Source organism: Nelumbo lutea, chromosome 1, assembly GCF_056320005.1.
Source record: "Nelumbo lutea isolate HS-2025 chromosome 1, American lotus-T2T, whole genome shotgun sequence".
Taxonomy (NCBI): domain Eukaryota; kingdom Viridiplantae; phylum Streptophyta; class Magnoliopsida; order Proteales; family Nelumbonaceae; genus Nelumbo; species Nelumbo lutea.
In genome coordinates, this window is record NC_142684.1 from 190,867,233 (window position 1) to 190,892,472 (window position 25,240).

A 25,240-nucleotide genomic window follows, 5' to 3' on the forward strand; every position below is an offset into this window, starting at 1 on the left:
TCCTTCCACCGAACCCTACCCATACATCAAACCCTTCATCCATTGACGGTGATAAAGCTTCGGCAGTTCATCGACCGCGATGATGAGAACCCATGTTCTTCTTGTTTTCTCCTCTTCTTCTTCGTCTTCTCTGATGGTAGGTCCGATCGGAAGGTTGGGCGTGGTGAATGTGCGTGGAGTTTGTGGTGAAGTCCTGTTGTCAACTTGCTTCAATTTAACAAAAATGAATTCTCTTCTTCGTTTACAGAGGACCAATGAGCATCTTGACCCAAAGAAACCAAATATAGTTTGGATGGTGTCCTGAACCAGATAAGACTGCACATGACCAGGCAAAAATCTCAGTCTTCTAAAGGTGGGGAAGATGTTTCACTTCATGTCCAAGTTGGGCGGTGAATATTCTTGTTTTTTGCATCCAAAGAAGCAGAGAAGACTGCACATGACCTTGTTAAATGTACCGCAAATCAAGATTTTGGACTTCCCAAACCATCACACTTTAGATCCATAAGCACTACAAATTCAAATAATCAAGAATTTATTCAAAAGGAAAAGCTGGATATGATTCCCCAAATTAAGTAGGGTGATCTAGAGGATGATGCTCTGGTGCTGCATCATGATATTACAGATAGAACTGAAATCAAGTTTGGTGATATTGTGGTTGATAATTTGGCGGTGTGCAAAAGAAAAAAATGTTCCTGAAACTTCAGGTGATGCTTTGGTCAGAGAAGCTATTGAAGACTGCAGTGCTAAGAAGGATGATGCAGTAGATGATGATCTGTCACAGGCCCAATAATGACTGCCCTTGGAGAAGGTGAATTGGGTGAAAGCAGAATAAGGTTTAGGCAGTAGCCTTGGTGCTTTCTCTTTGAGAATTTTAATAGAGCTGTGGATGAACTTTATCTTCTCTGTGAATTGGAATGTGATTTGGAACAGATGAAAGAAGCTATTCTTTTTCTTGAAGAAGCTATATCATATTTTAAAGAACTGAAATCTAGAGTGAAAGGATTCGGGAAGGGGTCTTCCCCTCAGCTATCAATTGATGGAAGGCCAATAAATGTTAAGTCTGAGCACCGCCGTCCACACGCCAGTGGTTGTCCAAGTTGGTGGACAAGAACACGGTCATATCTATTCGTCCTTCAAATCGGACCTATTTCTGCTGGTGGTTGTCCAAGTCGGTGGATGCTGTGGTCGCAGCATGAAGAGGAGAAGAAGAACAGGTGGATCCTCTTTCCAGGTGGATCTACAAGACACGAACACTTGTAAGAAGAAGAATAAGGAGAAGACGAAGAAGAAGAGGAGAAGAAGAAGAAGAATGGAAGAGGAACCCTACCACCGGAGCCACTTGAAGAAGAAGAATGAAGAGGAGAAGAAGAACAGGTTTTCCTTGTCGCCGTCGGAGGTCTCCTTGCCGCCGTTGATGAAATAGGGAAGAAAATGAAGAAATGAGATTTAAAATCGCTTTTGTCGTAATCGGTTCATGTTCGATTTAATCGACTAGACGTAAACGCTCAAATGCACGTTAACGTTGGCCTTGTAGACATGTCATTCTCCCATTCGCGGGTTCACGTGTCCAGTGCACCCACGGGTGCATAGAACGCGGATTCGATGCCTCTAGTACACCTAGATCACAATAAGGACAACCATCAAAGAGCTCGATCCAGGCTTGAAAGTTGTCACCTAAAAGGTATACACACCCTCTTCTTACCTTTACTTGTACCCTTATTTTTCTCATCAATCAGCCTCCTCAGCTGAGTTCACTTACTGAGGATTATTCTTTCTCCGAACACACCTTTGGGCTTTCTACCTCTTGCATATGCTTCCGAATATAGCTCAATTTGATCAACCTCCTTGGTTCGTCCAATTTCTAGCTCCTTAGCTTCTCACCTTGCTTGGATTCCAACTACAATAGGTTCATTATGGACGTAGATGATTAATAGATTATAGCACTCCATTATGAGTAATGTCAATTAGCTATTTGAATTTAAGGCTGTGTTTGGTTACAGTGAAATTTTATTTGTATTAATATAAATGTAAAAAATGTAAATTCTCATTCAATTTTGTTTTGGATTTAATTTATTCTGCTTTATTTCTTAATTTATTTCATTTGTACTGCAATCAAACAAAATAAACTAAAATTTAAAACAAAAATAAGCCAGGATTTACACTCAAATTATTTGAACTGCCATAATTTTTCATCAATACAAATTTATTTGCATTAACACCAAATACAGCGTAAAGGAAGGGGCAAAGGGAAATTAATGATAATATGGCTATCTTAAACTTGTATTATTCACATGCGGTTAACCGATTAGATACCCACAGTCGAACCCGGCGAAACCCATTTAAGTTAACCTAATCCACTAAATAAATGGGTTAGATTTGGACGCCATAAATCGGTTGGATGGGTTCGGACGGAAATTGCCATCCCTACTCATTATGGTCGATAATAGGTATGGGTGGTGTAGTGGGTGGGTGGATCTTTAACTCGCACCCAACCCATCCAATTGCCACACCAATTATGCATCTTAGCTGATTGGCTTGGCTAGTGGCAGTTGAGTTTTGATAATCCTGTATTTTTATCATTTTTATAAAAAGGTTAATTTCACTGCCCCTTTCTTGAGACTCCCAAACTCCTCCTACGAGTGTAAATAAATCAGATCATGATCCAATTCGATCCAAAATCAATCTGGATCACTTCTGATTGGACCGAATAATAAGACTTGATCAGAAATCAAAAATCAGATTGGACCAGATAATAAAATTAATCAGATCATCAAAACAGTGCGACCCCGATGAAAAAAGAAAATGCTAAGAAAATTATACGGGCTTTGTTAGAGGAAGAAGTCGATTATCTCCTCTCTCTCTCTCTCCACCACTAATCATCTTCCTGTTATCAACACCTCCACCACTGCCGATCATCACCACATCCTCCTCCAGCATCCCAACCATAACCTCCTCTTTGTTTGCTCATTCGCCCACTCCTCAGCGGAGGAGGCTGTTGCTGAGCATCACCACTGGAAGCGTCGCCTTTGTATTGAACCCCCACTCCATGCCCTCCGTCGAGACCTTAATGCACCACGCCCGCGTCCCAACCCTAAATTACCATTGTTGAGCATAACAGAAGAGGGAGACAGACCTTACTCCTCCCAATCACCTTCGGACGCGAACGCGAGCGACCGACCTTACCAAAATCAAAAGCAAAGAGAAGAGGGTCTCGACACAGCCCGCCATGCAATGGCGTAAGTGGCCAACAATGCTTCAGCCCTTTTTCTCAGTCTCAAATCCATAAATTGATGAGAAGCCCGCGAGCCACAAGGAAGAAAGATGCATCTCTTCGCTATCCTCCTCCTTTTCTCGATTGCACTGGAAAGCGACTAGTCGACCACTTCCCTGTTCCCTCTTCTCTGCTTGTTCACTTTTCGTTCCTTAATTAGAAGCCAGCATTTTCAGTTGGACTTTCATTTAATTTCTTCAATTTCTGGCGCTCTCCCCCAACTTCTTAAATCTTTCAATTGGGATTTCTCTTTACCTTCCCCTTTAAGCTTGTTCATCTCCCTCTGATTTATCTGCTTCATTCTCTCCTCTGTTTTGAGTGTTTTAGGGTCGGGGCTTTGAAAGGTCTATGCTTTTTCTACCATGGGGTGGTTCTTTAAGACCTAACGTGTCATCTACAAGCCTGTAGAGGAAGTTGATCTTATCCTAAATAGCGATGAGGTTTATCTCCGGGCAAATGTTAAAGGTTTTAATCCCATCGCCTTTTCCTTGCTATGTTATCGTTTGTTTCTTGTGCATGACAAATAATTTTGTGTTGTTACCATCAGGCTGTGAAGTTATTTAGTTGTTGTAAGCGTGAGTACTAATGTTCGTAGTGAAAATTGATTAAAATTTTATTTGCAGCTGGGTAGCAATTAATGGTTGTCCATGGTAGACAGGATTTAAGCAAAACTCTGTATTAGGAAGTCAATATCTAATTGTTCTGATTTCTTTTGTTATGTCTCTTCTAATTACTGTTTTGGATATAAATTTTCACAATTTATGACTCTGAAAGAAAGGATTTTGAAATTATATTCATAATCTAGTACTACAGTTCAGTACAATTTTCATTCTAGTTGAATAAAATCTATTCATCATAGGTCTTATTCCATTTCTATGCTTCTGTCTTTAAATTTGCTAATGTCTGATATATGCTCTTGTTTTCAGTTAAAATCGTATTTTGTAAGTAAATTTTGGATTAATTATGTAATTAGATATTGGTAGTTTGTTTGTGTAGTTTGTTTAGAACCACCATGGGGTGGTTCTCCTATAAATTTTCTTGCAAAACAAACACTAGAAAATGGATTTTCTAACAAAAATTTTCTTAGCAAACAAACACATTATAACTAACTGAGAAAATAAAATTTCCTCTTCTCATCCCAACATTTCTCATCCCATCCTTTCTCAGCAATCAAACAGACCCTTAGGGAGTAGTCATTTTAAAATCACCCATTAAGATTTGCACAATTCATTTCAATTTTCATAGCTTTCTAAATACAAGTAAGCATAACTTCATACACATAGATCTAGTGACAACCCGTTAACAACACATGTTAAAGCATTGTATGAGTCGAGGATCCTGAGTACATATGTAAATTATCCAATCACTCAATCTGGGAGGGCAGTGATTAGCATGTGAAACTATTGTTTAAATGGTATTGGACGAAGATAAGGCTCATCCCGGATTTGTATATTCCCCATACAATTAGGATTTAGAAGTTTTAGAAGTTTTGTATTTCCTTTTGGATTAGGAGTTGGTTTTCCAATCGAATTTGTATATATATATATATATCATAAGATATCAATGGAAAGGTAGAAACTTGGGGCTTCCGAAATTTTTCATGGTATCAGAGAATGGGACTCGACAGCAGTGATTGGCGACAGTGGGATGTTTCCAGCAAGAAATGTTGGTGAAAGTGTGAGAACGTCTGGTTCTTGCGACACTTTGGAGAAGGACGATAGTTGTGCAGTTCCTCCCATGCCGAAAATCAAAACGACAATGGAAATCGATGATCATCATAGTCTGTGAAGCTTGATCTTCTTCCCTCTAATGCTATTAAGGTGTTCCATCATAGAAGTGGTTTGTAGTATCTATCGGCCTTTCTAAGCTTCCGGCAGGAACGTTGTTGCCTTCACTGCAGCATGGTCAAAATTTGGTGGTTACAACTGCCAGAGGAGGACCAGCTCCAATGAGGATCAACTATGTTCGGATCAAGATCCCCGACATGATGCACAACCTCAAGATCGTTGTCCACAGTATGTACTTGCCATTCCCACATCTTCATCCTAAAATTTTATAGAGAGGTAAGAGCTTGTCGTATGCCTTCAAGGAGAAGGAAGAGCTGAACAGGAAGGAGCTCAGGTTTGACTCGGAATCGGCGGGCTTGCTTGTTCTAATTTCTTCATGAGCCTCGTTAGGATCATCCATCTCGACGTGTTTCTTGCTCGGACGAATCTTGCTGATCGGTCACCATGGCTGCCAACACCGAGAGGAACGGTGAGAGCTTGAGTAAGTCTGTTAGACTGGCTTCTCCTTTCTATTTGCATCCATCAAATAATCCTAGAGCTATTATCAGTCCGGTTAGTTTTGCAGCACAAGCCTCACAAACATTGCGAGACAATAGTGCTGCTTCAAAAGACAAAACAAATGTATGTAACAATTGTGGCCGATCTGGCCATGAAGCAAAGAATTGCTTCCAATTAATTGGATACCCTGATTGGTGGGGAGACAGACCCCGCGATATGTCAACCGGGCGTGGAGTAGGACGAGGAGAAGGGGGTGGACCCTCTGGCGGATGTGGCTGAGGTACGGCAAAGGCTCATGCTGCTCAGTCATTAGTAGGGCGTGAGGTGGCTGCTAATGCAGCCATGACTGACGGAGACAAGACCGGACTGAACGGGCTTAATGACGAGCAATGGCAAAGTCTTGTAAGCATGCTTAATGCTTACAAAACTAGGACTAATGAAAAACTCTCTAGTAAGAATTACTCCACTGAATGGATTGTTGACTCTAGAGCATCACATCACATGACAGGGAATTTAAATGTGCTCGTCGACACCTATGATGTTGCACCTTGTCCTGTTAGGTTACCCAACGGTGCGCACACCAAGGCCGTGAAAGAAGGCACCGTTGAACTTGGAAATAAATTTAAATTGTTGCTCGTATTATATGTCCCAAAACTTAATTGTAATTTATTGTTAGTATGTCGGTTACTTCGTGACATAGATTATATTGTGACGTTTACTAATAAGTTGTGTGTGATACAAGACCGCATCTCGAGGACTCTGATTGGTGCGGGTGAACAGCTTGATGGGGTCTATGTCTTCAAGGGTGTGGCACCGATTCGAGCTTACAAGACAGATGGAATTGGGTCATGCGATTTGTGGCATCAGATATCGGGACACCCTTCTTATCAAATGGTTAGCTTACTTCTTAATATCAATAATAGTAAGAACAAAACCTGTGATGTTTGTTTGAAGGCAAAACAGACTAGAGATGTTTTTATTCAAAGCAACAATAACGTGACTGATTGTTTTGCATTAATTCATTGTGACTTATGGGGTGCTTAAGGAGTACCTGCATCTTGTGGTGTGGTAGATTTTCTAACAATTATTGATGATTATTCTCAAGCAGTTTGGATTTATTTGTTGGCTGAAAAAAGTGAAGTTAGTAGAACACTCTAAAATTTCTGTGTCATGATTGAACGACAGTTTAATAAAAAGGTTAAGGTGGTGAGAAGTGATAATGGAATAGAGTTTAAATCCTTGAAGTCGTATTTTGACGAGCAAGGAATTTTATTTCAAACTTCCTGCATTGGGACACCACAACAAAATGGTCGTGTGGAGAGAAAGCATCGTCATATTTTGAATGTGGCCAGAGCGCCCAGGTTTCAAGCACATCTTCCGATCAATTTCTGGGGTGAGTGTGTTTTAACCGCAGAGTACTTGATTAACCAGACACCTTCGACCCTTCTTGGTGGTAAAACACCTTACGAGATGCTATTTGGACAAAGTCCTTCTTATAAACATCTCAGAGTTTTTGGTTGCTTATGTTTCTTGCATACTCGAGACCGTGACAAGTTTGCCGCTATGAGTAGGAAATGTGTCTTTATTGGGTACCCTTTTGGGAAAAAGGGGTGAAAATTGTACGACCTTGAGTCTGGTGATTACTTCGTCTCACGAGACGTAGCGTTTAGCGAGGCCGAGTTTCCCTTTGCCACTTCGAAACATCAACCCTTTGTAACCAATCCTCCCATAGCCAAAGAAAATATTGGGTTGCCTTGGGCCACTCCTCTTGACATGGTATCTGAGCCACCTCATATAGAAGTCAGGGGGAGCGACACGATTGATGAAGAAGGACATCTGAACATGGGTAATGATGAGGAGGCAGATCCTCTTGATGAGACAAGGAGCCATACAGATTACAGAGATAATGAAACTCCAACTGCTCCTCAGCCCACCACGAAGGTATTAGGCCGTGGACATCGAGAAAATCGGACCCCCATCTATTTACAGGACTTTGTCACACACTCAGCTCGTCGTTTAGACCCCTCTGATGTTTCTCCTGCATCATCTCAGTCCTCAGGTACTCCTTATCCCATAACTCATGATATGACGTATGATAATTTTTCTGTGAAACATAAGCATTTCTTGGCAATTGTTACTGCAGGCCGAGAACCTACTCATTTCTTTGACGCAATGACTGATGCTCGGTGACGCGAGGCTATGCGCCAAGGTATATAGGCTTTGGAAGACAATGGGACATGGACCTTGGAAGACCTCCCACCTGGAAAAAAGGCAATCTGAGTGTAAATGGGTCTACAGAATCAAGTACAACTCTGATGGATCCATTGAAAGATTTAAAGCACGGTTGGTAGTCCTGGGAAACACTCAACTTGAAGGTCTTGATTACAACGAGACCTTTGCCCCTATGGCTAAAATGGTCATAGTTCGAACCTTCTTAGTAGTTGCTGTGGCCCAACATTGGGAATTGCATCAGATGGATGTCCACAATGCTTTTCTGCACGGTGGTCTCCATGAGGAGGTCTATATGAAACCTTCTCCAGGTTTTTCGACCTCCAGGACTGGAAAGGTATGCAAACTCCAGAAATCTTTGTATGGTCTGTGGCAAGCCCCCCGGAACTGGTTCTCTAAGTTAGGTGCTGCCTTGAAAACTTTTGGGTTTGAACAGTCCTATTCCCGATTATTTTGGGTTTGAACCGGTGTTTTCACATGAAGGACTTGGGTGTTCTTAAATATTTTTTGGGCATTGAAGTGACTCGCGGATCATTGGGGATATTTCTTTGCCAACGAAAATATGCACTTGATATTATTACAAAAACTAGCTTATTGGGGTCCAAACCTACTCCCTTCCCTATTACTCAGAATCATAAACTTGCCCTTGCTGACAGAGCACTCCTGGATGACCCTGAACGACATCGACGTCTTGTGGGTCATTTGATTTATTTAACCATTACACGGCCGGAGCTCAATTATTGCATCCATGTCTTGGCTCAATTTATGTAGTGTCCTCGTGTTGATCATTGGAATGCGGCATTATGTGTGGTTCATTATCTGAAAGGACGTCCTGGTCAAGGAATATTTTTGCGTTCTGATAGTGATCTGCAATTGTATGCCTATTGTGATTCCGACTGGGCGAGTTGCCCTCTAACGCGTCGCTCTCTTACTGGGTATTTTGTCATGTTAGGACATTCCCCCATCTCTTGGAAAACTAAGAAACAACATACTGTCTCCCGGTCCTCTGCCGAGGCTGAATACCAATCAATGGCTACTGCCAGTTGTGAGTTGAAGTGGCTGAAAGGTCTGCTGTCGTCTTTGGGTATATCTCTTCCTCAAATTATACGCTTGTTTTGTGACAATCAAGCTGCTCTGCACATTACTACAAACCCTGTCTTCCATGAGAGAACCAAACATATTGAAGTTGATTGTCATTTCATTCGCAATGAGCTCCAAGCCGGCACCATTGCGCCTTCCTATGTCCGTACCGGTGAACAAGTTGCCGACATTTTCACAAAGGCTCTCAGACAAAAACAATTTGATTTTTTCCTTCCCAAGATGGGCATTTGCAATCCTCATGCACCACCTTGAGGGGGAGTATTAGACGAAGATAAGACTCATTCCGGATTTGAAGGCTCATCCTCATCCTGGATTTGTATATTCCTTATACAATTAGGATTTAGAAGTTTTAGAAGTTCTGTATTTCCTTTTGGATTAGGAGTTGGTTTTCCGGTCGAATTTGTATATATATATCATAAGATATCAATGGAAAGGCAGATGCTTGGGGCTTCCGAAAATTTTCAAATGGCCTGGTGGCATCCCTCCAACTAGGGCTGAGCATTGAACTTCATATACCAAGCTAGAGGCCCAAGCCCTGTTGGCCTTGTCAGTTTATTTCTCTGTTCTAACTTCATATACTAAGATGGGTTGTGTTTTGCCCTTAGCACCTTGAACCAATTTTCGAACTTAGCATTCCATGCCCGATGTTCTCATGGTCGGGACCTTGGCCCAATCCAATTCCGACCCCTAACTTGATAGCTAGCCCATTCTTTAGCATGTTTAGTTAACTTTGGCTGTTGGGGGTCAACAGTTTTTCCTGTTGAGAGGGTTTTTGGGTTGGGCACGTTCACGGCAGTTCACCAATTCATGGGCATGCTTTTGTTTTTACTCAAAATAAATCAATGAGAAATTACTAATTTATCCGCTCTCATGATTACATGCCCAATCCAGAAACTCTCTCAACAGGAAAGGCTGTTGGCCCCCAACAGCCAAAGTTTTTCCTATTTTGACCATCAGACGAGAGCAGCCATTGTAAATCAACAAATTAAAAATATATATCTGCATAATTTAAGTATAAAATAGATAAATAAGTTGCATGTTTGAACAAGTAGAGAGAATTGCGTAATATACTTTTTCTTCTTTTAGCTAGCCTCCCTCCATTGTATATCTCTTTGCCAACGAGTGGAAATACTGAAATACCATTGGGCAGTATGTGAGCATGAGGGCAATACTTGGTCCTTACTGTGTTGGAGTACATGCGTCTTACCACCTCCTAATTTTTAAGTCTAACCTAAATTTTTAAACCCTAAACCCTAAAATGTAAACTATAAATCCTAACCCTAAAATTCTAAAATCTAAATTATTAAATCCTATACCCAAACAGACTTCTAATTCTTAAAGCGGCATGTGGTTTGAAGGAAAAAAGTAGGGAATTACATTTCCCTTCCTTTTCCTGTCTTTTAATTTCCTTCAAACCAAACACAACCTAAAATCAATGTATAAAATGGATATAGAACGATGCATGTTTAGGAGCCAAGTACTTTCCTTGAACATGAATGATAGTAATTGTAGCCTTGCCATAGTGGGAAAGACAAATTAACATTACCCATTTACTTACTCTGCGGCCCATTAGACTCAAGTCTATACAAATACATACAAAATAATATAAAATAAAAGGTTTTGTGCTCTACATATTTGTATTTGTATTCCTTCCAAATGGAGTCTTAAGGTTGCATTTGGAATCAGTGTAAATTAAGAACGATGTAAAATTTTACACTGGTTCAATTTTTTCCGTATTTGGAAGGAAAATGTAATCATGATTGATATAAAACTCCACTTCGGTTCAGTTTTACATACATTTGGATGGAGTGGAGTTTTACGTCAATAGTCAATGTAAAACCTATCAAACGTAAAGTTTTACATCGATAATCGATGTAAAACTTTACACTCTTCACCTATTGTGTTTTTCAAAAAGCAATGGTCACTTTTACAATTCAGTATAAAACATCATCGGTATACTTTTACACCAATGACGTTTTACACTGATTCCAAGCGCAGCCTAAGGCTTAATTTGAAAAGAGTACAAATACAAATATGTACAATACAAATACATACAAAATATAAGATTTTACACTCTACATATTTGTGTACTCCTTCCAAAATTGAGCTATAGAAAAAACAAAGACAATGCTAGTCTTAGCGACCTTGCCATGCATCTACATCTCCATGGTGCCTGAATTTTTGAAACTCGTGTCCAATGATTGGTTCCAGTTAGGGGTGTAAACGGTATTCAAAAATACGATTTCGAATTCGATATTTTCCATAATCGAATTGAATTTGGATAATTTAGATATCTAATTGGTTGAATCCAGATATTCTATTCATATTGAATAGTTAATTGGATTTGAATTCAGAAATGACCTGATTCGATTTGATAAATATCCAAATTCGATCGATTATTTAATTCTTATATATAATATATAAAATATTTTATATAATTTATATATAATAATTAAGTTAAAAAATAATTTATATACTTTATATCAATAAAATAATTATTTTATATATATATTTTTAATTATCTAAAATAATTAATTAATCGAATTGAATATTCAAATATTTAATCAATTTCGAATACCGAATTTTTTAATCGGATTCGAATTCAAATATTGTCTGTTCCGGTTCGAATTAGATCCGTTTACACCCCTAGTTTCGGTGGACGGGGACAGGATATGGATCATGCATGGCGTGAAGGTGTAGCTACTTTTTCTGTTTTACTATTTTTGCTTTAAGTTGAATTCCATATTTCTGGAAGTGCTTTTTTACGGTATAGAACCACTTTGTACAGACTTATCAGATGGTTGCGTGTCTTACAATTATTAGCTGGTACATTGTAGTACTCAGCACCCTTTTCTTTGGAGGCTAGTCTAGTCTTCCTTGTTTGGATTGGGGTGTTGTGTTGTACACTTGTACCCTGAAATCTGAATTTTGAACACTCTTTCATTTCAATTCTCTCTAGTGTAATCACGGTTCTTTCATACAGAAAGAACAATAATATCAGCAATAGGGACAGTAAAAAAGCTGTTGACATGGAAGCACAGAACAATAATATCAGCAATATATACATGCATAGAAAGAAGAATCAATTGGAAGGATGGGAGTGATAGGCAGGAACGTAGATAGGGCTCAGTTTGAGCCTTTCATGTCCAAGATCCAAAGATCCAGCTTGTTTTGCAGGTTAACTAATTAAGGCTCTATTTGAGAAGGATATTTAGAGTTCAAAATGATTCATATAAATATAAAGTTGGGTTGATTTTGCATTGACAAGTTTATCTTTTTATCAAATAGATTTTTAGCTTTAATGGGTGTAAATATGAATGTCAATAAAATATATATTTTTTTTAATAAAAACCCACATTGAATGCAAATTTACTTTCTTTTTATCTATGTACATTTGCATCTCATTTTGGATATAAATATGCATTAAAAAATGTGTTTTAATTTCTGTCATTTGTCAATGCATAATTAAATAATTCTTGCCAAATACTAACAAAACTGAATTACAGTACACACTTACCCTGAACCGACATTTACACTCCATTTGCATCATTCCCAAACAGAACCTAAAAGGACTTCACCTAATAACAATGATCGGTTAATAAGTGTAAAATCAATGTTTTTCGACGATTCTGGATTTATTGTTTTCTTTTACTTTTTTAATGTTATGTGCAACCAAATGCAGCTCCATTTCTATAATTTCACATTGATACGTACTATTGTCACTTTATTATAGTTCTTAGAGGCCATTTGGGTAAGATTATAAAATTTTATTCTAATGTAGAATTGCCATGACTTGTGATTATTCTCAAAAGCCAAAGCTCCATAACCTCTGAATGGTTCTGGATTGTATGACTAACCGATTTATAGAATTGATTCCATGCGTAACTGCACGTTGCAACGGAGGCATTAGCTTCCGTTCTTTCTAGAATCTGATTCTGATTAGAACCCAAATTCTAGAATGCTATCCCATATTCGGATGATCGAGATTTATATACGTTTGATGGTTCCTACATATGAGATGTCTGTGTAAAGAATCATCATATGATTACATGTTCCTTTATGCTTTCATCTAATTTTATTAATAGAAAGGAATTTTGCAATAGCTCTAATAAATGATAAAATGAGAAAATATAAATTGGGATGATTTGATCATGACATAAAGAACCATTTAGAGAATGTATTAGAAAAAGTAATATCTTAAAAATTGAAAGAGTCAAAAGAATTAGGGAAAGACTAATAAAGACATGGATAGGACCCTCAGAAATGATTTAAGCACCCATTACTTAAGATAAATATATGATATTAACCAAAATGAAATTATGAAGTAAGAATTAGATAACCAACCCCGTATTTTTTGGGACAATGTTTAGATGATGATGATGATTTTTTTGGATAGATTTATTCATGGTGGATAATGTAGGGATATTTGGCGGGTCTCAAATCGCGTCACATGGCATCGGCCAGATAAAATTCTGTTCGTCCATCACCAATTACTTCCAATGACTCCTAAGGTAAGGTTAGTTATAAGAAGGGGTGTTTATGTCAAGGTAAACATATTCAGAATCCCAAGAGAATTATTCCTGATTATTAAGGACTAAACTCTGAGCCCTCATATCTTACCTGGTCTGACCCCTTTTAAGCATTTAACTAACTTAACTGTCAAATCTCCACCCCCGAGATTACACCCGAGGCCCGTGACGTATACTCTTTTGTTATTCACAAATCGGACCTATTGGTCTTAGACATCAACGAAATATCCTTTTTACCCTCGGCCTCCAATTGGTGATAATAATGGCGACGTGGTTTCAAAATCCACCTGATAAAAGGAACACTTTCCTCCTTTACAAAGGGAGCAAAAGTGAAGCGTGATATGCCGTTTCATGCTTAGCGTACCAGAAGAAATCTTAATGGAATAATTTGAAAGATGCTTCGCATGTGTTCTTATTGCCTACAAGAGTCAAGAGCTACCCTAGGTGCAGGCTTTAGTTAGGGCTTACGGTGGTCCTTAGGCTTTAGGCTTTAGCTATCCAGCCTAAAAAGTGCTAATTGATTGGGTCGGGCCCAATTGGAGCCCACCCAGAGTCAAGGAACTTCTTAACCCTAATCTAACAAGGATAAAACAATTTCTTTTTATTAACTTTTGATTGGATTGGGTTAGCTTTCTCGGAAATGTAATGCGAAAAGCTTCAATAGAAAAGCTATTATGTTGGGACTGATCAATATATATAATATTTAAATAGGTAGCTTATCTTTTGGTAAATTGAACTTTATCTTGAGTTACAATGTGGTGTTTCTCCAAAATAACTTGTTTTTCTTGTTGCAAATTTCAAAAACTGCTAGTTTGAAAACAAATTGATTCTTGAAAACATAATTTTTTTTGTTTTACAAAATTGAGACAAAAAAAAATATGTTTTAACTATTTTTAATAGGCTTTTTTTTATAATTTATTCCACCTTAGAATTCATAAATTAATTTCCCAATTATATTTATTCCCAGCCTCCCTATGAATTAGGAATCTTCCCCTCGACACTAAACCGAACTAGGATTGCATTATGAATTCTGAGGTGGACTGAACTCAAATTACCCCTTTTTAATATCATGTTTCATAAACCATGTAATTTCTATATTACAAACTATTTTGTTATTTTAAAAACCATCTCGATGGCTTCAAAGACATGTATTATTTTTGGAAATCAAATCAACCTTTTTTGTTTTTCAAAAATTAAAAAAAAAGTTCAAGAACATACTTTTTTTTTTTTTTTCTAGTGTGGCATATTCTAGAATGCAGAATGCCCCTAATATTATCATGTTGCCTGTCACAACAATATAACATACATAAATCTATATATTCATACAACGGTACTATATCAATGGAGGTTTTGAAAAATAAAATCAGAAAATAAATAAAAATTTGTGAGGTAAAGTAATATGTAACCCAATCAATTTTAGATAAGGTTGATGTTACTCAACCCAATCCTCAACCCAACCTTTTCAGAGTTGGGCCGGTAGAGTTCTAAACAATTCAAGTGACAGAGTCACTACTTATATTTTAACAAATTAGTTTATTCAATCTTAGACGGCTGTTTTTTTCTTTTTTATTTTTTGATATCGAAATCGAGCAAGGAGTTAGTGATATTCTAATTCCCCCGTGACACAAACAAAACCCTCTTTGACCACATGATTGAAAACACATCAAGACCTACATAAAATATGGATTCTTGTTTGCTTTGAGGCTGTGAGATGCCATTGTGGCCGATACCAAAACGCGCGACTAAATTCGACTAGGCGGAATTCATCTTAAAAGTTTTTGCCAGGTGTCATGCAGACAAGACATCCATGTTGACAGGAATGTCAACGGGTCGGGTTTGGTACGGGTTTGCGTCAAGCCTAACCCGGCCCTCCAGCACTCAAACCCAAACCCAATCTGACCCAGCTTAAAAATACATGATTCTTGAACCCGACATGACCATATAGGCCCTATAACCCAGTTCTGACCCGACTTGGCTCATATAATTTTAAATGTATTTTTTAACATATTTTGAAGACTTAAAATACATTAGTTCAAATAATGAAATTATTTTATAGATTTTAAAGAGTTATTTTTTCCATTTTAAAAAAGAAGAAAATTAAAATCAACATATAAATAAATTATAAACTTTAAGCCTATAAAGTTAGAAGTCAAAAAATTGCACGAATACTTGGTATATATGCAAGGTGTCATGACCCGACAAGGCGGGTCAGCCAAAACCCGAACCTAATTCGAATCAAATAATCAAAACCCTAACCCTCAAGCTGGAGTTACCATTTAACCCGACCCATTGACATCCCTACACCTTGTCTTTTATCTTTAGGGAAATTGCCTAAAACTATCACCATGAGTTTTCAACATTTCTCTTAAACTCACCATGTACAACTTTTCAAAATATCTAAAATCACCATGTCAGTAAGTTTTTATTTTCCAAAACTCACCTTCCGTTAGTGCACTGTTAATGCTTTTTAACAGAGGTGTCCATGTCTGCATAAATAACAACTTTCATGACCAAATTACCCTTGAATAGTGAGTTAGAGAAAATTTTTCTTTTTTTCTTTTTGCATTTTCAGTGTTTTTTTATAATTTCAAATGTTTTTTATAATTTCTTTTTTTACATTTTTCTATTTTCTACAATCTATAATTTTTCTCTCATTTTTGTTATTTATTTGTAATTTTTGTGTTTTTCTATAATTTTTGGTGTTTTTATATAATTTTTATTTTCTGATTTTGTTTTTCAATTTCTATAGTTTCTATAATTTGAAAATAATTTTTATATTTTTTTTGTAATTCCTATGTTTTATGTATTTTATATTTGAAAATATTGTTTTGAACTTTTTTCCTTTTTTTCATGTCTAAATATTAAAATGGTAATATATTAACACCCGCTAATTTATTTTGTATGTATTTTATATTTTTCTATGAAGGTTAAAATGGTAATATATTAACACCCATTAATCTATTTAACGTCAAGTTAATGACATGGTTAGTTTTAGACATTTTGAAAAGTTGCGAGTTTAAGAGAAATGCTGAAAACTCATGATGAGTTTTAGACAATTTCCCTTATCTTCATATATATATAAAAAGCGATCTTTTCATAATTGATTATTCAAAGTAGAGAACTAAAACGCGTTTATCAACTGTTAAAATAGGGGATGGATGCATAATGTGAGAAAGATTCCAAATTTAAAAGTACTGCATTCAGCATTTCGATGAGTCATAATCTACTCAACATTTAAGGTTAAACCATGAAGCAATGACATTTTAAATTAGGGAAATTGTCTAAAACTCACCATGAGTTTTCAGCATCTCTTAAACTCACCACAACTTTTCAAAACATCTAAAACTCACCTTGTCAGTAAGTTTTTATTTTCCCAAAATCACATTCTGTTAGTGCACCATTAATGTTACTTAACAGAGGTGTCCACGTCAGCATAAATAATATTTTTTATGACCAAATGACCCTTGAATGGTGATTAAGAGGAAAAGGGTCTTTTTTAATTTTCAATTCTCTTTTTTTTTATTTTTAGTCTTTTGTTATAATTTCTAATGTTTTTTATAATTTTTGTTTTTTCTATTTTCTACAATCTATAAAGTTTCCTGTATTTTTTGTTATTTATTTGAAATTGCTGTGTTTTTCTATAATTTTTGGTGTTTTTCTACAATTTTTATTTTCTGATTTTGTTTTTCAATTTCTACAATTTCTATAATTTGAAAATAATTTTTTATTTTGTGTGAATTTCTATAATTTTTTATATATTTTTGCAATTTCTGTATTTTTATGTAATTTGTATTTGAAAATATTTTTTGAACATTTTCCTTTTTTCCATATCTAAATATTAAAATATATGTATATGTTTTGTATATGTATGTATTTTATATTTTTCTATGAAGGTTAAAATGGTAATGTATTAACGGTCGTTGGTCTCTTTAACCTCAAGTTAGTGACATTGTGAGTTTTAGACATTTTGAAAACTTGTGGTGAATTTAAGAGAAATGTTGAAAACTCATGGTGGGTTTTTGACAATTTCCCTTTAAATTATTATTTACGTGGAATACTTGTTAAACCACAAACCTTGAAAAACACTCTAAAAGACAAAGTTGGATGTATGTTTTCATGGTCCCCACCCCCACCTTGTGGAGGGTAAAGATTATTACCTCAAAGCTTTATCATACGATATAAAGTTTATTTTATTTTTCTCCATTAAACTTGGTTTGAGAAGATTGAAGATACTGGTTCAGTGCATATATACATTCTGGTTCAGTTTTGCTGGTGTTTGATAAGAATACATTTATTTATATATTGAAAGCGGCCGTTTTTACAAATTTCAAGACATATTTGCATTAAAAATGAGAGCAAAGTTTATAATAAAAAAAATTATAAACTTTGCATATGGACTAGAATGCACTCTACATATTTGTATTTATACTCTATTTGCGTTTTTCCCAGATTAATGCTTCAACTACCTGTTCTGGATCTTCTTCCAACAAACTCTTCTCACATCCATACCCACAAGACATTATCACCATGTATTGGGAACATCTCATAATATGTTCATGAATTTTGAAATAGATGCTTCCATATTGCCAGTTGTGTTTGTTGCCATTATCCTTGGGGGTGTTTACTATGTACATTGGTGTTGCACATCAATACAATTTGCTATTTCTACATAAAACATTAAATTATGTTTCTCTATACGCACATGCATTTTAATTAATTTCTTATTGAAATGCTCATATATAACATAATAACACATAAATGAACTCAAAATTATTGCAATTTGCAAGGCAATGCAACCGTACCAAACACTTCTTTATCATGGGAAACAGTAGAACTGTATAGGTAAACGATGATTGACCAACTATTACGAGTACAACCGTAGGGGGTACGAACTCAATAGTAATGACCATAAGGAGAGTCTTTATAGTTTAAATAACTTGGCTGGTAACTGATTAACCCACCTATACCATATATAGTTTTGACGAGTTCAACTGGACTCGGGTTATCAAAATATAGACCAACAATAGCACTGTAGAGGAAAGGACTCACTGTAGAAGATGGAGATGGGAAAAAGATGAGAACCAGTTGTGCAGCTAAATTTTATTCTTCGGTTCTTGGTTTACGATGAAAGACGTGTCGAGCTCAAAAACGTTGATTCCATTCCCAACTCTAGGACGTGGAAGTGGCAGGCAGCGGAACTCGAGAAATCCAAATCCAACGTAACATGTTCCATTATTAATCCTAGCCAATGGAGAAAGAGAAAGGACTGAAGGGCCTACCGCCGAACACCTGTAGTGTTTACTAGACGACCATGTATAACCACGTACGGTTTAAAAGCTCCAATGACGACTTCTACTACTTGGTAGTTCTAGACCTTCACTTCGAGAGAGGAGAGGATCAGAGGACTGCCTGTGCTAGATTCTTACCCTGTAATAGGACCCCTTTAAGGCTTTAACCCCTTCCCTCTAGTCTAGGGTTAACAGTAACATACCCAGAATTCCCAATGGGTGACTTATTAGTTGCAGGCCTAGAGCTATTTCCCAACTCTAGCTCTTCTTCATAGTCGTCTGTGATGGCTCTGGATTCTGGAGTCTGGACTGGAGAAGCGTAGCGTTTAGGATAAGGAGGCTTTGTCAGCTTATTGCACCTTCTTCTAATCTTCTTACGGCACTTCCACACTATTATAAGGGTTAATGAGAGATGAAAAAAGGTGGGGAGCCTGGAGGGGCAATATCATTACTGCATTTTCTACACTATTACAGCACATAAGGAGAATCATCGTCTAATGGGTTAATGATGACCCTATAAAGTATAAACGTGGAGGATCCACCGCCCTTCACCAAATTCTACTCATCTCGGGCCTTACAATGAAAATACCCGAATAGCGTATGATTACACTTACAGGAAAACAGTACTCTGTTCCTCCTAGAGTCATAATGTAGGTTATAAGCTGTAAGAGGGGAATCCCTCGTCTCTCTCTCTCTCACACACACACACACAGTAATTTGACTCAGATTCACATACCAAGGGCTATTATTGAAACAACGAATTTCCCTTTACTTCTCTTCATTAGGGAATACGATGTGAAAAAAAAAAAGAAAAAACAAATTAAGATATCTGGTTCTTTCTTAGTCTAGCTTACAAAAATAAATAGATGAATAAAAAAACACATTCCCCAGGTTGTTGATAAGACGTCTTTTGGTCTAAGAGAATATGTATGGACTATGGAGAGAAGCATCTTAAAAGCCGAGTTGTCCATTTGACAAGAGATATTATCCCTATTATAATTTAAATTTAGTAACAAAGTTGTATTCTCCATTATCACTTCTCACTGAGAGAGAGAAGGAGAGAGCCCTACCCAGCAAGCCAAGACCTTATTGAATTTAAACTCTCTTCTAACTTTAAACCTTGTCATTCAAGGGGAGATGTATGACCCAGATGTGTAGCTGGATTGCCGTATAATATAATTAAAGCGTGTTCTAGCACTAAGTAATTATATATAGCAGCAGACAAGCTGGGAAGAAACTTGAATTAATAGCCCATCACTGTAGTGACTCGTGCCATATTTTTATTAAAGGGGCAGCTCAGTCTGAAAGCTTTCAACTTGAAAGAAGCTCTTTCCGTAAATAGAGATATCCTGTCATGAAGCATATTGGAGAATTTTGGTATGTACATAAGCTTCATGTCTCTTTCTGCTTATAAAAGGCCTCGTGTTTCTTACATCCAATTCACCAAGCACCCACACACACGCACTGGTCATACACAAACAGCCCATCGATCAGAGGCATCAACCCCGCCCTCCCTCCTCCCTCTTCCCCCTCTAGCTATATATCATATTAACCGTTACGCCATCATGGAAAGGAATTTAGAACCCTTGACTGTGGGGAGAGTAGTGGGTGAAGTTGTGGATGCCTTCACTCCCAGCGTGAAGATGAACGTCACTTACAACTTCAACAAGCAAGTCTACAATGGCCATGAGTTCATGCCTTCAGTAATCACCTCCAGACCTCGCGTCGAGATCGGTGGAGAGGACTTGAGGGCTGCATTTACACTTGTAAGTCTAACCGAGAGAGAGAGAGAGAGAGAGAGAGAGAGAGAGAGAGATGTTGCACTTACACCATTATTTTAGTTAAATTAATCTTCTGGTACTACCACTGTACCTCATTCATTCCTCGCTAATCTTTTCTCTGTTGCTACCTTTGAAGATCATGACAGACCCAGATGCTCCAAGCCCAAGTGATCCATACTTGAGAGAACACCTTCACTGGTTTGTGCTTTGCACCATAGACTTCACAACCCTCTAAATCGATCAGTTGTTTTTTTTTTTTTTTTCTCTCTCTAGCTCTAGCTAAGATATGTTTTAATTTGGTTAATCTTCTTCTGAACTTCACTTTCAGGATTGTTACGGACATTCCTGGCACCACTGATGCATCCTTTGGTGGGTATCCCTAAAAAGGCTTATTTTGTTCTGCTTAACTGAGCTTAGCTAGAAATAGAATAAGCCTGATCTATATACAGTTCTAACTTTGATGTCGTACTGACACGGATTTGTTTTGTCTTAAAAACAGGCAGAGAAATAGTGGGATATGAGACTCCGAAGCCTGTAATTGGTATCCATAGGTTTGTATTCATTTTATTCAAGCAGAAGGGAAGGAAAACAGTGAAGCCACCGGCATCAAGAGACCAGTTCAGCACAAGAAAGTTCTCGGAAGAGAATGGTTTAGGACTCCCAGTAGCTGCAGTTTACTTCAACGCACAGAGAGAAACTGCTGCTAGACGAAGATAAGGAAGACAGACAAAGCGAGTTCCTGCAGGGGGAGACTTTTGACGGCCTCTTTCAAATTTCAATCCATCAAACTGATTCTCCTTCACGGGGAGTGTCAGCACTTATTTTAGTTTCTCTTCTGTGTCTAGGGTTTGGCAACGTAGGATGGATAGTAAACAGTATGGTGTGTTTGTCGTGGATCCCACTTTTCATAGGTCTCTTCTTTTTATTAGCCACGTGGCAAGCTAAGGATCCTCGGTAAGTCTGTGTACTAGTCTACTAGAGTATACTACTAGTCTATTGTGGAGTGTTTACTATATATAGTGTCCTACTCCTATATATGTACTTGCGGTCAGTTGGTCTTGTTCCCGTTTGGATTTCTATTGGAATAAATTGTTAATGCCTGATTTGCCTTCGTTGACGTCTTCTCCATCATGCAAGTTCACCTTCTTTTATCACAAAATTACTGAAGATTTGTTTAGCAGAGATAGAATTAAGAATACGCCATTCAAATACCGTTAATAATATAATATAATCAAACTTTATCTCTAATATATGTGTTGTTTTCGATTTAATAAAAACAAATTTCAAAATATTGCCATGTATCAATATGTATCGCATAATATTCATCAACTTTCAGAGTTATCGCTAAATACTGAGAGTTAGAGCTGTTAATGGATTTAACGTTTTAAACATTAATATTTATCCTCATATATGCATTTTTTCATGTCAAACTGAAAAAATTAATAAAACGATAAAAAGAAGAGTATAGATTATAGATTGTTAAACGCTTTGAATGCACGATTTTGAGTTCAAACCCACAGCACATCCCCATTAAGTATTGGGAATATCTTCTGATAATAGTATCAGAACTAATGAGGCATCATCGGGAGGTTTTTCCAATATACAGCGGGAACGTACTGTAGGACGTTGTGGGAAATTATCTTGTGGGGGGCTGATTTCAACTTCATGATTTTTGCTATTCAGAGTATCAGTACTTTGAGCCTTATCCAAAGACTACAAGGGGATTCACATCATTAAGAGAGTAAAGGGATTGTTAAATTTGGAAAGAATGCAAATATAAATATTATAGTGCAAATACATACAAGGATTTGAACTCTTGCATATTTGCATTTATACTCTTTCCAAATTTAGTATAAATACAATGTTTTGCACTCTAAATATTTATATGCTTACTCCTTTCAAACAGAGTCTAAGGTTGTACTTGGTTTGAAGGAAAAAGTAGTAAAACCTATAGGAACAGACTTGTATAGGTTTGTTTCCTTACCTTTCCCTTCAAACCAAACATAGCCTTAAAAGTAAATTTTGTAAAATTCAAACAAACTGTTCACCAATGAACAGACAGCTAAGATGACCACTCGGCATACCTTCAAATGTAAACACTTTCCATGGTAAGAATCTCACGTGCATCCTACTCTCTCCCTCACCCCGCCCCTTTGTTCCCCATTAATGTGCCACAAAGAAGAGTAAATGTTCACAAATTTAGACCAAAAGCATGTTGTATTGGTTTAATAAATAAGAAAAAATAATTGGTATTAATTGTCAATATTTCAGGACAAAAGATTATTGAACTTTTGCTCAAGAAAATTTTGACTTTCATGCAGCAACTAACGAATGTGTCATTAGGGAAATTGGATTTAGTCCTCACAATACCATGTTCACACTGTTCATACTGCATTGGGAATATATCCCCACAAAAAAACAATATACAAGTATGGAGATATTCACTACACAGCTGTAAAAGGCTGTGAGAACGGTTGTGAACATGGTCTTGTTAGCACTGAATTCGATCTCTATTGCAGGAGAATAAGTTTGGCCATCTACATTTGTTGCAGGGTTTTCCCCCATATGACGTATTATCTTGTCAACAGCCAAATTTGATCCAACCCAATGGATTTGCTATTTACATCCCTCTCCGGAGTATCTAACCCACAAGGGGCCAGGCCATAGTAGGTTGATTAGGGGTGTCAATCGTGTTTGAAAATCTGATTTCAAATTTTATGTTTGATATAATCGTAACAAATTCGGATAATTCGAATATTTGATCGATCGAATTCGGATATCATATTCATACTGAATAGTTAATCATATTTGAATTTGGATATGACCTGATTCAATTCGATAAGTATCCAAATTCAATTGATTATTTAATTTTTATATACAATATATAAAGTATTTTATATAATTTATATATATATATATATAATAATAATTAAATTATATAAATAATTTATATATTTATATACTTTATATCAATAAAATATTTGTTTTATATATTTCTAATTATCTAAAATAATTAATTAATCGAATTCAAATTGAATATTCAAATATTTAATCGGATCCAAATTTGGAAATTAATTTTCAATATCCAATGGATATCGAATCAAATTCAGATATCAGATTTTCTAATTAGATTCAAATTCGGATATTGCTTGATCCGATTTAAGTTCAATCCTTTTACACCCCTATCCATGATTTTAGGATTCGATCAAGCGAGACCTGTCACACTGGATGAATCTAACCACAAAGGACTAATCACATCATGTGCACAAGATAGAGACACATTGGAAAGATGTTCCTATGTGCAATTCTAGTTTCCTGTGCACAGCGTCTTGTGGTCAGCAATCCGGGTTGAGCTACTTACAAACAATGTGTACAGCTGGCCATGAAATTGATTAAGAGGGAAGGAACATGCTAGTGTTACGTACACACGAAGCCCACACCATGAAATACCGAATATGTTCATTCCTGATTGCTCATTCCATTCCCTTCCAACAACACCTATAGACTATAAAATGTACAAGTCATGGGAGTCCAGATCACCTGCCAACAAATTAAAATACGTTTCAACACTCTCCCAACATGACCTAACATCACAAATCTTATTATGAAATTAGAGCCCACTATAAAAATGGGACCCACTAATGTATGAGATGTGTGGTATCGGATGATGATGAGAGGGTGTTGGAGTGTGTTTCCTGATTGGACCCTATAATTAATCAAACTTTCAGTGTATCTAAATATGTATCCATGCCTTTACAAAGCATATCTCAATAACATTTGTTTTTTTAAATCCAGACACGTCACTTAAAATCACTCTTGATCCTTATTATACGGTTAGGACTCGAGATATATGTAATCCTGATCCTATTGATAATTAAATGCAGATTCAGACTAGGGGTGTTTACAGGTCGGATTGGGTTGGTTTGAGTCATTTTTTTCAGCCAAACTGACCTTGTCGATTTACTTATTAGCTAAACTGAAAGTAACTGGCTCTGAAGCCAAACTGACCCAAACATGAAGGGCCGTTTTATCGGTTTATTTGGTTTTTATATATTTTTAAATTAAAACATCTATATGTAAATGTGTATTTATATTTAAGTTTATTTCTTTTTAGTTTTTATGCAAACCAAAATATATATTTATTTTTGTTAATATATATTTAAATTTATACAAAACTGAATTAAATATTGTACCATTGTATTATATTTATATTGGTTTAACGTTTTTAGTTTTTATCATAAATAACTATTTTTTTTCAAAATTCAAACAAAACACAAATAAAATATATCAGCATTTAACATATAAGGTAGGGACTAATTAATAATTACTTAAAAATATAGGATGAGTTCAATTGGATTTGGCTTTGGTTTTCATAAATGAATACTGAAATTGAACCAAGTTGTCGATTTATTTTTTCTTACAAACCGAAACTGACCAATGACTTTGAAAAACCAACAAACTCGGTTTGGATTGGGCCGGTTTGGTCGGTTTAATCAGTTTGACATTTAATGTGAACACCCCTAACTCAGACCGTGTCTAAGATCAGGTCGGATCGGTTTGGATCAATCGGGTCAGCCCAACAATCCAACCCACTGCCAGGTGCCAGCCCTTTCTGTCACAGTAAAAATAAAAAACAGTGGTTGTGATCGGAAGGGAGTTGGGACTGGTCTAATGCATAGAGAGCCCGGAGTCTCCTCTATCAGTCAAAGTTCGGAAATAAGAATTCCAATTTACCTGTTTTCAAACCCGACTTACC

General features: G+C 36.7%; 2 protein-coding genes and 1 long non-coding RNA gene across 3 annotated transcripts; 2 read left to right on the forward strand and 1 right to left on the reverse strand.

The window, feature by feature from the left end:
• Positions 1 to 517: 517 nt before the first annotated feature.
• On the reverse strand, positions 518 to 1,856 carry LOC148880018 (uncharacterized). The gene is made up of 2 exons (XR_016105845.1): positions 1,328 to 1,856; positions 518 to 1,237 (listed from the first exon to the last, which is right to left on the reverse strand). It is a non-coding gene; the product is annotated as an uncharacterized LOC148880018 (long non-coding RNA).
• A 4,042-nt stretch (positions 1,857 to 5,898) lies between these two features.
• LOC148880019 (uncharacterized) lies at positions 5,899 to 7,170 on the forward strand. Its single transcript, XM_088975829.1, has 3 exons — positions 5,899 to 6,127; positions 6,233 to 6,450; positions 6,742 to 7,170. Exons 1-3 carry the CDS (start codon positions 5,899 to 5,901, stop codon positions 7,168 to 7,170), a joined length of 876 nt encoding a protein of 291 aa, XP_088831955.1.
• A 12,773-nt stretch (positions 7,171 to 19,943) lies between these two features.
• LOC148880020 (CEN-like protein 1) lies at positions 19,944 to 21,601 on the forward strand. Its single transcript, XM_088966651.1, has 4 exons — positions 19,944 to 20,469; positions 20,621 to 20,682; positions 20,813 to 20,853; positions 20,984 to 21,601. Exons 1-4 carry the CDS (start codon positions 20,083 to 20,085, stop codon positions 21,199 to 21,201), a joined length of 708 nt encoding a protein of 235 aa, XP_088822777.1. The 5' UTR covers positions 19,944 to 20,082; the 3' UTR covers positions 21,202 to 21,601.
• Positions 21,602 to 25,240: the final 3,639 nt, after the last annotated feature.

What these genes read in the sequence shown, in the direction of transcription:
- LOC148880020 (XM_088966651.1), top strand. Translation starts at nt 20,083, where the DNA reads ATGTACATAAGCTTCATGTCTCTTTCTGCTTATAAAAGGCCTCGTGTT. An exon ending in TTGAGAGAACACCTTCACTG is followed by an intron (nt 20,683 to 20,812) that starts GTTTGTGCTTTG and finishes CTTCACTTTCAG; the next exon opens with GATTGTTACGGACATTCCTG. An exon ending in CACCACTGATGCATCCTTTG is followed by an intron (nt 20,854 to 20,983) that starts GTGGGTATCCCT and finishes TCTTAAAAACAG; the next exon opens with GCAGAGAAATAGTGGGATAT.
- LOC148880019 (XM_088975829.1), top strand. Translation starts at nt 5,899, where the DNA reads ATGACTGACGGAGACAAGACCGGACTGAACGGGCTTAATGACGAGCAA. An exon ending in TCCTGTTAGGTTACCCAACG is followed by an intron (nt 6,128 to 6,232) that starts GTGCGCACACCA and finishes ATTTATTGTTAG; the next exon opens with TATGTCGGTTACTTCGTGAC. An exon ending in GACACCCTTCTTATCAAATG is followed by an intron (nt 6,451 to 6,741) that starts GTTAGCTTACTT and finishes ATTGAACGACAG; the next exon opens with TTTAATAAAAAGGTTAAGGT.